The 13,740-nt window shown below is 45.9% G+C and overlaps 1 protein-coding gene across 1 annotated transcript in view; it reads left to right on the forward strand.

Annotated features, from left to right (window-relative positions):
* The window catches only part of BTBD7 (BTB domain containing 7), a 78,104-nt gene extending 69,317 nt beyond the window's left edge, over nt 1–8,787 (forward strand). Inside the window, exons 9-11 of the mRNA XM_032837303.1 lie at nt 1,224–1,402; nt 2,927–3,379; nt 5,554–8,787. Coding sequence (XP_032693194.1) covers nt 1,224–1,402; nt 2,927–3,379; nt 5,554–6,369 — 1,448 coding nt within the window. The 3' untranslated portion in view covers nt 6,370–8,787. The remainder of the gene's footprint in view (nt 1–1,223; nt 1,403–2,926; nt 3,380–5,553) is intronic.
* The last annotated feature ends 4,953 nt before the right edge of the window (nt 8,788–13,740 follow it).

Here is a 13,740-nt window from a genome sequence, read left to right on the forward strand (position 1 = left end):
AAATAAGGCGTCTATGTTGTCTTACTTAACAAGCCCTCCTCCTGTTCTTGTGTTATCTGATCCTTCCCTCTTCCTTGCTCACCTCGCTCTGAAGGAAGGCCATATAGCTTATGGAGAAGATGCCAGTAAGGCTCATGTCCTGGCTCTGCTACTTTATTTGTGTGACTTTTGACAAAATAACCTGCTTCCCTGAGCGTTAATTTCCTTGCCTACAAAATGGATATAATAATATCTCCTTTCTAGGGTTGTTAGGAAGATTTGAGGAAGTACCATGAGTAAGTTGCTTAGGAGTTCGCCAGGCACAAAGTTAGGTGCTCAGTAAATGATAGCTCCGCTTTCGCCAGAAATCGTAGCCAGTGGCCCGTCTGGGCAGTTTGTCTCTTAGATATTTATAGATGGCGTCACCTATCCCCCAGCCCCCGCGCTACAGCCTTGGTTCAGGTTCCCAACTGTGCTCCTGCCTCTACCCTTACTCCCATTCTGGCATTTACACCAGGGCTCAGCACACGTTTTTCTTGGAGGGCCATTATGTAGATATTTTAGGCTTTGATGGCTCTGCAGTCCCCATCGCAGCTACTCAACTGTGCCATCAGAAGCAGCCACAGACGCCACCGAAACAAGTGGGTGTAGCTGTGTGTCAGTAAAACTTTATTTACAAACCAGGAAGCAGGATAGATTCATCCTCCGGGCTGTAGTTTGCCAACCCCTGCTTTACCCTGCTCTCAGAGTATGCTGACTACCTCACTGCTCTGCTCTCATCCTGTCATTCCCCTGCATAGGCAACTCCCGGTTGTACCCAAGATACAGTGTCACTTCTTACCGTGACATGCAGGGTCATTTGTGATCTGCTCCGACCCATCTTTCTCACCTTCTCTCTTCATACTCTTCCTGCTTGTACCTTTGAATCCTCAGCTACTAGTGGGGCCGGCGGCTCGTGCCATGCTGTGTCACCTGCCTGTTTGACACGTGCCTGGTCCTTCTGCTTGAGACACATGCTTTCACTCTACGTTCTTTACCTGCCTGGTTTTCTCTCCTTTTTCCAGACTCCACTCAGGGTTCCCCTTCTCTAGACAGCATATAAATTACTGTTCCCAGGAAATTAAAAAGCTATCAACAAATGTACAGGAAGATTCTAATGCAGAACACATGCTTGCTTTCTTGTGCTCGGTGGCTGGTCTTGCATGCAGCTCCAGTATATTTGAACCAACGTTTTCTTCTTTCAGTTCCTCGTCTCCTCATTATGAAAGACATGGTCAGACGTCTGCAGGAGCTGCGGCACACCGAGCAAGTGCAGAGAGCCTACGCACTCAACTGTGGGGAAGGCGCCACGGTCAGCTACGAAATTCAAATTCGAGTCTTAAGAGAGTTTGGTCTCGCAGACGCTGCTGCAGAGCTCTTGCAGGTGGGGATGGCATTTGACTAGGTGAGATAGGAACCTTGATCATCATGCAGACAGAATTTCAGATCTCTCAAGGAGCCCTCGCGGCGTGCATCTGTTTCTTAGTGCATTCCCTTTTGCTGCCTTGAGGGTCTGTGATAGCTGGAAGTCCTGTCCGCTGCACTCCATCTCCACACACCCCCACCCCGCCCCCAGTAGAGGCTGTGTGCAGGGTAGACGGAACACACAGACTCTGGAGGGAGAGTTGAATTTACATCTTGGCTCTGCTGCTTATCAGTTAGTTAACTTGGGCCAACCACTCCGAGTACCCGTTTCCATACCAGTAGAGTGGATGTTGTGAAGATAAGAGGTGCCGTGGGGAAGCAGCTGTCTCTTGTGCCTAACAGGCCCACTGAAAGTTCACGGTGTGCATCCCCATCAAAGGTGAAAGAGGAAGTAGAAAATTCTGACCCTCCACTGCTCTCTGTCCCTCTTTGGGTCTCTAGATTTCAGGTTGTGGACTACGACCGGACTTAACATATCTGCCAGATGCCCCTCTTCTTCTTCTCTCCTCCTCCAGATGATAAGACATTTTTTGCATGATGTTACAAATCCTGTAAGCATGAGAATCAGGGAATGAATGCTTTTCTTTTTTTTTAACGAGCAGGGGAAAAAACTCCTTTCTTACCAAGTACCAGAGCTGTAGCATCAGTTTTACAATGAAGGAAGAACATGTAAAGTAGTCCGTTCACAGACGCGAAATCAGAGCCTAAAATAAAATTTAATTTTGTCTGGTCAAGTGATTGAGTTTTTTTTTGCCACTGACTCCAGGCTTGTTTAGCCTGAGTCTTCAAAGGGGAGAGCGGTGTGGTGTCGGCAGGGCAGCAGGCTGGTTCTGATTTTCATTTTTTGCCGTGGTTTCCATCCCTGAAATAGAGTCTTGTTTTCTATTCATTTCTTGCCCTTTTGCCATGCTAAATTGTATCTTCATTTGACATCTTAACATGTATAAAAGTGCTGTAAGTATTCTTATATAATGTTTATCAAAATACTAATCATACTGAGTTACATGTAACAGGAAAGGATTGAGTATTTTACAGTTTTTATTTCAGACAGAGTATAGATGTTGTGTCAGAAAATTCAAGGAGGATCCTCACTTGTATGCCCTTTCTTCCTTTGGCACTTAATTTTATTTTCTCCGCAAAGACACATTTGAATTAGGTTTTATTTCCTGCTTTTGCATTATCACATAATCTTGCAAGAGATTACCGGCCTGCTTGCTGGAATATTTAGTTACGCAGCTCTTCTTGATAGCCCTGTGAGAGGCTGGAGAGCCTCCACTATATCCTTTTGTGCTTTTATTAAAGTAATTTTTTCTTGGGCTTCTGGCCTAGAGGAATATATTGTGCCTTTTACTCTTGTTGAATGTGGTTTTCTTAGGATTTCACTTAATGCTCTCAGCCTCTAAATTTCTATCTAGGAAATTTGCTAATGTCCTTTTTGTTTGTTTGTTTGTTTGTTTGTTTGTTTGTTTTAAATCTTTCTTAGAATCCTCACAAGTTCTTTCCGGATGAACGTTTTGGGGATGAAAGTCCACTCTTGACAATGAGACAATCTGGGAGATGTCGTGTTAACAGTACCCCCACTGCAGAAACCATGTTTACAGACCTGGACTCCTTTGTGGCCTTCCATCCACCCTTGCCCCCCCCACCACCTCCATACCATCCCCCAGCCACCCCAATCCATAACCAGCTCAAAACAGGCTGGAAACAAAGACCTCCCAGCCAGCACCCTTCACGTTCGTTCTCCTATCCCTGTAATCATTCCCTGTTTCACTCCAGAACGGCCCCTAAAGCCGGCCCCCCTCCAGTCTACTTGCCAGGTGTCAAAGCAGCAGCACCTGATTGCACCAACACCACAGGACTGGGGAGACCGACCGTGGCCGTGGCCACTGCCGCTGCCCCTTTGGCAGCAGCAGCAGCAGCATGTGAGAAACAAGTGGTAAGTTTGCACTTCACTAATTTACCTAAAATAAAATGTTCTTGGAATATTAGAAGCAATTTCCCTGACCCCAGGAGCCCTGCGGGGACTCAGCAGTGCCCAGGAGTGTTACCAACAAGCTGGAAGCTTAGACTGCAGAGCTGTGGAAAAGAGAGAGAAGGAAAATGGAGCAGAGTGAGGGTGCTGGGAAGACACAGGGTATGCGTCGGGGGTAGTTGGTACCTTCCTTGTCTTCGTGTTCATTGCAGGTACTCGGAAAGGGTGGCATCAGTGGGCAGTGCCCGTGGGTGTTGGCAGTTTTGTGATGCTCCGTTCAAGCACATGTCTAGAATCTGCCCTCATTTCTGTAGAGTCTACTCTTCTACCAAGTGCTTTGATGGGCCAGGAAGGGGACGTTAGTTACAGCTGTGTATACTGTCGGGAGCAGTGGCCGAAGACTCCCCATTCAGAAAGTGGACAGATGATCCGGCCCTATGCCTGGCAAGCTGCTGCACGAGAGCACCCGTCTGACTGGGAGGCGCAGTAGCTGGCATCGGTAGCTAGTAAACTAAGCAAGAACTCCTGGGTCGAGTTTGCATTGTATTAGAGGTTAAATTTCTGTTTATATAATACCTTTGGGGGAAAAAATACAGTAGTGATTTTTTTTTTAAGATTTTTATTTATTTATTTGACAGATCTCAAGTAGGTGGAGAGGCAGGCAGAGAGAGAGAGAGGAGAAAGCAGGCTCCACGCTGAGCAGAGAGCCCGATGTGGGGCTCGATCCCAGGACCCTGGGATCATGACCGTAGCAGAAGGCAGAGGCTTTAACCCACTGCGCCACTCAGGCGCCCCAACGGTAGTGATTTTTAAACCTTCCTGCTTGTTCACACATTGTCAGTGGTCTTCAATAAAAAAGCAAACGAGGGACGCCTGGGTGGCTCAGTTGGTTGGACGACTGCCTTCGGCTCAGGTCATGATCCCACAGTTCCCGGATCGAGTCCCGCATCGGGCTCCCAGCTCCATGGGGAGTCTGCTTCTCCCTCTGACCTTCTCCTCGCTCATGCTCTCTCTCATTGTCTCTTTCTCAAATAAATAAATAAAATCTTTAAAAAAAAAAAAAAAAGAAAGAAAAGCAAACGATACACAGATTAGTTCAGGGGATCTTTATTAAAATATGACTTTTTGGACACTGTGGACTAGTGTACCCCGGGGTCAAATTATGATCCTTCCTTACCTTAGACCCGCCCACCCATTCTCCCTGCTGCCCCCCCAGCCCCTTAAAAAAGAAAAAACAACAGAGATTGGTAATGTTTGATAGGCCACATTTCCACCCTATTGGCTTTGTTGTCAGTTCCACAGTTTCAAAAGTTCTACTACTTTTTATTTTAAATAAAATTCCCTTAAAGGTAATTTATTTGTATGTTCATTGCAGTCTTTTTTTTTTTTAAAGATGTTATTTTTAAGTAATTTCTATACCCACCACAGGGCTTCAACTCATGACCCCCGAGATGAGGAGTCACACATTCCACCAACTAAGCCAGCCAGGCACCCCGTTATAGTCTTGATTATAATAATGAGAAATTGGAAACATCCTTAATGTCAGCAGTGGGAGAATGAGATAAATAAGCCATGATTCAGCAATACAATGCAATAGTATGCTGTAATTTAAATAGTAATCTCAAAATTTAGTGACGGACTTACATATGTACTACATTTTATGAAAATTAATATATGAACAGAGGGGGAAAAAGTGAGAAAAATACCTCAAAATGTTAACAGTGATTATCTCAGTAGGGAAGATTAGTGGGTTTTTTGTTTGGTTTTGAGGGTTTTGGCTTTTATGATTTTATGCATTCTTTTTTTTTTTTTTTTTAAGATTTTAAAAATGCGTTTATTTTAGAGAGCATGCAAGCAAGCAGGGGAGTGGGGAGAAGCAGAGGGAGAGAGACAAGCAGGCTCTGCGCTGAGCCCAACATAGGGCTTGATCCCGTGACCCTGAGGTTACAACCTGAGCCATAATCAAAAGTCAGACCCTTAACTGACTGAGACACACAGATACCTATATCGTGTTATTCTTAAAAATAAACCTGTATCACTTTTATAATAAGGAAGCAAAACCAGTGAACATCATTTGTACAAAAAGGGAGTCCTGGGCCTTTTTCTTTTAACCTCCCTTCTCTTATCTCTGTTTGCAGTGTACACAGCCTGTGCTAAATGATCTAATGCCAGATATCGCCATGGGTGTGTCCACACTGTCACTCAAGGACAGGAGGCTTCCAGAACTGGCCGTAGACACAGAACTAAGCCAGTCTGTTTCGGAAGTAGGACCAGCGCCTCCCCAGCATCTGTCATGTGTTCCACAGAGGCATACACACACGTCTCGGAAGAAACACACTCTGGAGCAAAAAGTCGATGCTCGAGAAAATCAGCAGGAATATCCGGATTTCTATGACTTCTCAAATGCTGCTTGCAGACCTTCGACGCCTGCTCCTGGCAGACGCACCCCTTCCCCTTCGCAAGGTGGATACTTCGGTCCCGATTTGTATAGCCACAGTAAGGCATCACCAAGTGGCTTAAAGTCAGCCTACATGCCCAGCCAGACCTCTCCTAAAAAGCAGGAAGAAGCTAGGAGAGAATATCCACTTTCCCCTGACGGACATCCTCACAGACAAAAGAACGAGCCAATCCACCTTGACGTTGTTGAGCAACCGCCCCAGCGGTCAGACTTTCCGTTGGCAGCCCCAGAAAACGTTGGCAACGGTCCAGCCCATGTCAGGGGACGAACAGCAGTAGAAACCGACTTGACTTTCGGGCTGACCCCCAACCGACCCTCACATCCCGCATGCAGCTCTGAAGCTCCGGAAGAGAGATCCGGTAGGAGACTGGCAGACAGCGAGTCCCTGGGCCTCGGAGCTCAGCGAAATACCGATTTAGAAAGGGAAGATTCAATAAGCAGGGGAAGGAGGTCACCCAGCAAGCCAGACTTCCTCTACAAAAAGTCTGCCCTCTGAGAGCAACCTCCCAAGTCGTCTGTGCCTGAGATGTGAAACATCCCATTTTATGATGTAACCTGACAACTTAGAGACCAGTTTCTCGATGCCAGCTAACTCAGTTTCACATTATTTTATTCTAGTTTTTGTATATACATGTTTATGAGACGTGGCATGCTACGAGGGTTCTTTTGAATGCTGCATCTGTCTGTTTTGTGTTTGAACAGTTGTGTGGGGAAGCATTTTTAAGAGCAAGCAAGCTGGCACTTTTTTTTTCTTCTCTTTACAAATGATGGGATTTTTTTGCACTTGTACATTTATTTTGTCGGTATTGATTTTATATCAGTATGTCAGACTTTATTGCCACATTTAAAGGAGCCGTATTTTCATACTTTTTTGCATTTTACCTTTCATCTACCAGTTTCCACGTGCATCGGACTGCACACTAAGATGTATTTTCTTATGAAATAGTTCTGTGCTTATTTTTTAATTATAGAAATTCCAAAGAACAGCACATCAAAATGCTCCTCTCTCTTCGGTAATTGTTTTTAGTTCAGAAATCTTCCTGCTTGATCTCCATTAAGTCTAATATCATTCTTCCTTAACAAGTCTTGGGAGCTGGTCTTCATTCCTCCAGCGGGAGTCCAGTCAGGATCCTGACATGTTCTGGTTCGGTAAAGAACTGAAAGGAGCAAAGCCTTCTGTGCCCAGGCTGAAGCTGTAGCTTTGTTCGGTGTGTGGGCACCGTCAGAATCCTGCCAATGCTGGTAGCGTGCGTTAGCGTAGAACTAGATGAGGTCCTCGAGACATTGGATTTCTTGGAATCCTGAGGCGGCAGAAATAGCAAAGTAACCTAAAGATTGCCCGATGGGATTTCTGGTTCTGAGCATCGACTCTCCAGCTGAGACGGGAAATGACTGTTTGCTGCCTTCAGCTGTCTTGCTCTCTGTGGGAAAAAAAAACAAAAGGGCTTCAGTCTTACGGATGTCATTTGGTGTTTGTAAGCCTGTGTTTTCTTTTAAATGTTTTTCAAAGTTTGTCTGAATTTTGGTGTCCTAAAAGTGTTGTAGAACGCATAATCCTTTGTCACCAAAAAAGAAAAAGAAATCTTTTTTTTTTCCCAGTGAAACACTACATGTCCTACTTGAACTCCACTGGGGACGCTGGTTTGGGATTTTACTGAACCACTGAGCACATGGGATCTTTTAAGGTCCTCTCCCTTGGAAGGGCAATGTGTGAGCTAAGGACTGTTTTTTTTCTTACTCTCCAATGTAAATATATTAGTATTTGAGTTTTTAAATCACTTCAACATTATTTGAACATTCACTTTGTATTTTTACAAACACATACACACACAGCCGTAGCACTTAGAAGAAAAGGGCCTTGCCGAGCTTTCCCTCGTGAAGGATGTCCGGGAGCCTCTTTTCTATGTCTGTATATATATATAAAACTATGACTCACTCACACTCACTCGAAAACTATGCAGGGCTCGGGAGCCTTCACAAGCTACCATATAAATGAATTACATGCACTTTTGAGTAAAGAGGTTTCTATTGGGCGCCAACAACTCTGATTTCTCCCGTAGCTGTAGTTTCTCTTTACAGTCTTTCCTACTTTACCCTGTGGATATACACTCAGGAATAATCGGACATTTTAAAAAAATCCTAACAGTAGGTAGTCTCAGAGACGGGGAACACGTCAGTCTGTCTCCATACACCGGCCCACCGCTGCCCCGTGCTCTGCCTGCCTAGTTAGCTGCTGCTCACGTGTTCGTCAGCGCTGGTGGTGTTGCGTGCTGAGCTCCAGGCCTCCCAGGGCGAATGCTCGTCCCCTGGGAGGTCGGCTGGCATTGCCTTTGAGGCTCCTTTTTTTTAAGATAGAAAAACATAGGACTCTGTGCTCATTTTTAGGAGGTTTGACTCTTTATAATAGATGATGGTGTCTTTTGAAGCCAACTTCAGTCGCTCTCTCCAGAAACAAAAATTGTTAATTCCATCATATTCCTCCCTGTGTATTTATATACATGTATCGACATGAATTATTTTGATATAGTTCTAAATTTCTATTCTGAATTCAGGCTGTACTGTGCTGGTACTGGAAATAAGGGTGAGTAGAGCTGATTTGGGTGGGAAAAAGCTTTCTCATCTCTGACCTGTATTTTTTAAAATGTCAGACAAGAGCTGTTTGATGTCATTTTCCTGAAAACTTATTAAATACTCTTTCATATCCCCAAACATAAAAATAAGTGGCCACTGTTCCTAACTTTAATTGATGAAGTTTGCTTTTAAGAATTTAGTAGCTGATCTGACTAAATTGTGTATAGAGAGGAACTTGCTTTAATCTGTGGGGTGGTGGACTGGTGTGACCGGCAGAGGGTAAGCAGGTGTGGCTTGTGTGTGCCAGGGTAGGCGTCAGTGGCCTTCGGCTGGATCTTGTGAAGTGTGGCTAGGGTAGAGTGAATCGCTGTGTGCCTCTGGCTTTGGAACCCACCTCTCCGACCTTCTGAAGTGCTTATTGGGCATTAAAATTCTGTTAATGCTGTGCTAACATAAATGTGAAGTCTGAGTAAGATTGGTCTTAGGGGAAAAAAAAGGTATGTATAATATAAAATTTAGGCCCCAGGACCTGGCATTTCACTCGGTTTAGAAATTTCATGAGAACCAAATCTCCAAATACCAGATCTCCCCTCGAGGCCACAGACAATCAGGCTGTGAGACAATCGCCACCTTCGGTGCCCACCATGCCACGGTTTAGAGAATTACCGTTTCGCTCCTGGAGCGGCAAGAGAAGATCCATGTTTCTTCAAGATGCTGGTGGTCCTCTTCTTATATTTTTGTTTTAGTTTTGTGATTTTGGTGGATAAGTTAAGTTCAGAGTCACCTGTGACTCGAAAAGAAATAGCACGAAAGGCAAAAACTGTCAGTGAAAAGCAGCTGTTTCTGTTTTCCATGCACCATGGCCTTCCTCCTGTGCCCCATTAGCTCCTTCTAGGCACATGCCCCTAGACCTAAGCTCTCCTGGCATTTCCAGAACCAGTTGGATTTTAAGGATTTTTAACAAGTTCTTTATATTTGAATCTTTTTGTAGAGCTCTCTGTGAAACCTTACCTAATTCTTGATTTTACGTCCTCAACAAGTCTTATTACTATAATTGCCACCTCGTATTGGGTTTTCTCTTGACTGGTTGGTCACATCCTGGCAGCGGGCAGCCCTTGTCCATGTGAACGTGGGTAATGCTGCAGAGCGTGACGGGGGGCGGCAGGGGCCACGGGGGCTCACGGCTGACCTCGACGCGCAATGGTCTCTGCGGCGGAAGGGGGAACACTTCTCAGTTACTACACAGCAAAATAGGGATTTTCTTGTGTAATCTGCCTTTCAGGGGGAAACGTGTTTCATGAAGCACTTGTTTTGCAGTTCTGAAGCATTCGTGTTTTTACCTTAGGAACGAACTCAAAGGGAAGTGTTTATTTGACTTCTTTTTTTTTTTTTTTTAAATTATTATTTGGTTGACTTTCAGCTTTCTGTTGAAAGTTACTATTAAAGCAGCAGTGATGGGTGCTATTCCCGGTTCTGCAATGGTTTACTTTGTCTACTAAGTGGTTTACTTTCAAACCTCATTACACATAACCTGACTAAAAGCGTTACGTCACACACTAAAAGGTATTTACTATTTTCCATTAACACTGTTGTATGAACGATGTTTTATGAAATGTTAAGTTGTCCTTTTGTCCTATAGATTGCAATAGCTGTTATGTAATTGTTTTATTGGCAAGTCTTGGGATTTCTTTTTTTCCTTCAGAAAACCCTCAAGACCATGTGTCAATCTTCCACATTCTTCTGAATATTATAATGCTGTGGCTATTTCTGTAGAAAGATTCCTTGCAAGTGTGTGTCTTGAAAATAACCTCTCGTGTTTGTGTGTTTACGTGGGTTCTAAGAGACACGATAAGCTCTGGAAGCTTCATGATGTACCTCCACGTGACTGTGTATCTGGGTTCCATGGGCAGGTGGTATGGAACCCTGCTCTTAGATGGGGTGGCTGAAAGATAACGTTCCCTGAACCCCACTTGCTGTTTGTGTACCCCATCTGTCCGCAGAGAGGTGGTATCTTGTACAACACTGCATTTCTTGTGGTTGTGCTGTTACTGGTATAAAGTCAAGTGCCTTCAATGCTAAAGGCTCAGAAATTTTTCTTAAACTGATTTCATGTCCTATGCAAGTGTTTTCTACAACCTGCATAACCAGTACTTTGTAAAACTTGTTTACGCTTCAATTGTACATAGTGTTTTTTAAAGAAATATATAGTATTTTTATTTAGGTACCTCCAAACTTGAATTCGTCTGTGTGAAGCATTGTAAAACGATACATTTCTCTTTTGAGTATCATTACAGTTGTACAAAGGTTTCCACTGGTTCTATTTTTCTACTGTTACTGATAAGCATGTAGCACTGACTTTATCCTACATATAGTTGGCATTTCCAATAAATGGCTTGTATAGAACCTGCTGAGTTGGATATAGTCTGTTTCAGCCCTAGAGCATGCAGTCCTCGATTATAGAGGCGATTGTATTCCGGAAGGGAGGAATTCTACGTGAACTTCCCCATGGTTCCAGGATTCAGTTAACCAGGGACTGTTTAAAATTATTATGGTTTTCTTGGAAATACCACATTTTCATCTAAATCAGGTTCGTTCTTTTCTACTATTTTCTATTATTTCACTAGAACACTTCTGAGAGATTTACAAATTTTATCCGGGAGTTACTTACTGGAGTCTCCAAAGGGAGTTCGGCATCCCGCCCACGTGGACCCACCCTGGAGGGTGCCAGGCGCTGGGGTCGGGCTGCGAGGGACCCAGATGCGCCCCAAGAGTCACAGGTCTCCATGTGTCTGAGCTCTTTTCCTCTTTCACACTCAGTCTTGTTCATTCAGTTTGGAAGGGTAAGGGAGTCATGATCTAGTCTAGGTTTCTGAAAAAACGTGCAAAATAGAAAGTTTTCTAATTTCCATTTTTTCAATTGCTGTAAAATCACTATCTTTTTTTTTTAAATTTTAATCATTTCACTAATTAGTTCCATTCTAGCCTTTCCCCTTCATGTCTCACTAAGGTGATTCTCCATATTTTGTAACCATCTTGGGTTTAACTGTGGACTCTCAAGATTTAAAAATCTAAGGTTTTTTTTTTTTAAGGATTTTATTTATTTCAGAGAGAGAGCATGAGAGGGAAGAGGGTCAGAGGGAGAAACAGACCCCCCCGCCCCACTGAGCAGGGAGCCCGTCAATCCCAGGATTCCGGGGTCAGGAGCTGAGCCGAAGGTAGTCGCCCAACAAACTGAGCCACCCAAGGCGCCCTAACGGTTTTTTTGTATGTGAGCTTCTTAAAACCCTGAAAAAGAAAACTGAGTCAGTGTTCATTCCTGCACTTGCAGGTGACCCCTGGGACGGTGGGTGCAGGCCAGCTCCTCGGCCATGGCAGGCCTTACCTTTCCTCAGTGCACTGAGGACTCTTTCTCGGGTCCAATCTTCCTCAGCAGACAGAGCCAATGGGATGTCGATTCTCAGAAACTCTGGACTCTCACCAGAAATGACTTTTGTCCCAGAAACAAAGCAGTACAGAGCAGTAGGAGGTTATCACGGGTAAGGGGAGGACGGGCTGGACATGGCCCAGGAATGAATAAGGGGAGAAATATATGCCAGATTCAATGCCACGCACTTTTTTTTTCTTTCATCAATGAATTAGATAGGATTGCCTTTAATCCTGTGAATCACATGCTATTCTTAGTGCCGTTTTATCACAGGGGAGAAAGCCAAAGCACAGAGAGACATCAAGTACCGTGTCCAAGGTCGCGCACCCAATACGTCGGTAGAGCCTAGGCTCACACCCAAACAGTGTGGCTCCGGGGCCCGAGTTCTCAACCGTGGAAGTTGTACTGCACCCCAGAAAGGTCGGTGGCCCAGGCAGGGGGGCACAAGCACGACATTCGTTTGTTCCGCAAACATGTTTCCACGCAGGAAGGAACTTCTGACGGCTCAGTCCTGGGGTGACCGTACCGAACAAGACACAGTCCTGCGCATAACAGTTTGAGGGTGTCGAAGAATAAAAAACACTGGGTTATGCCAGACGTAAGGCGGTAGCTGACTGTGCCTGGGATCGGGAAGACAATGTGGAAGGACCTGCAGAGCGCAGGTCAAGGGAAAGTGAGACCCACAGGGCAGGGAGGCGGGGGCTTCAGGGGAGGGCTTCCAGGAGGATGTGGAGCCTGAAGCAGGAGGAGCCCGGCACTGAGGAAACAAGTTCCCGGGAGTGAGGCGTGTCGGGCCCCCATAGAGTGGGCTGCAAGGTTTGATCCTAACCGTAATAGGAAGCTGCCTGAGTTGTAAGCAGGGCCGGACGTGATCAGAGGTGTGTGTTCCGCGCTCCCGGACTGAGGGGGAGCTGCAGTGGATCGGGAGACCAGGCAGGAGGCTGGTGCAGCCTTCCGGAGAAGAGCCGCGACTGCCAACAGATGGCGAGGAGGCCTTCGAATACGATTCTGAGTAAGGTGGGACAGCTACAGGCACCAGCCCCTGCTGGGCGGGGGAAAGCAGAAGTCAGGTCCGCGGAAAGACGGGAGTTTAACGGTGGGCGTGTGCACTTGGCCATCGGGCGCCAGCTAGGAGCTTGGGTATCGAAGCTGAGGGTGCCGGCGTGGAAAGCCTTGGGAGTAGATGGCGGGGCTTCGGGGGAAAGTCTGAGATGAAAAGAAGGCCTAGGAATCAATGTGGAGGGACTCCAACCCTTACAGTTCAGCTAGAGGCAGCCTCTGGCCAAGGCAGCCGAGCTGTGGGGGGCCTGGGACACAACTGAAGCTGGGTCTGTCCTCCTTACCAGCCGCCCTGTCTCTTCATCTGCGCTTGTGACACTGGGTGCAGCCTGGCTGGGGCGTCCCCCCTACTCAGGACTGCTGACCCCATCCATGTGGAAAGGCGGCCAGCTCAGCAGAATTTGATCTTAAAACACCCGCTTCCCAACCCAGCCGCTTGCTACGAGCGTTGAGTCGTTCATCCCAGAATCCTCGAGGGAACACCGGTGCGGGTGCCCCGTCCCAGCCATCAGAACCTACCGTCCCCCCCCTTTAACAGTACCAGGACGGGTGAACAGAGACATTTGGTCATTTCCAGTATTTGGTCATCACGTACAGAAAGACGGTAACGTGCTGCTTCTGCAGAAGTGACCTCAGGGTCCCCAGATCCTCCCTGTCGCGTTTGCTCAGCTCGTCTGGGTTTGAAGGGCGCTCCCTTTGATGGAAAGGATGGAAGTGAGGTGCCTGGCTCTGCCCTCTGTCCCCTGCTAACCTTGCACTGTCCCTGCTCCGAACGCAGCCGAATGATAATGACTTTGGGATTTTTCGTGGGCT

Source organism: Lontra canadensis, unplaced genomic scaffold, assembly GCF_010015895.1.
Source record: "Lontra canadensis isolate GAN:19392208 unplaced genomic scaffold, GSC_riverotter_1.0 scaffold98, whole genome shotgun sequence".
Lineage (NCBI taxonomy): Eukaryota > Metazoa > Chordata > Mammalia > Carnivora > Mustelidae > Lontra > Lontra canadensis.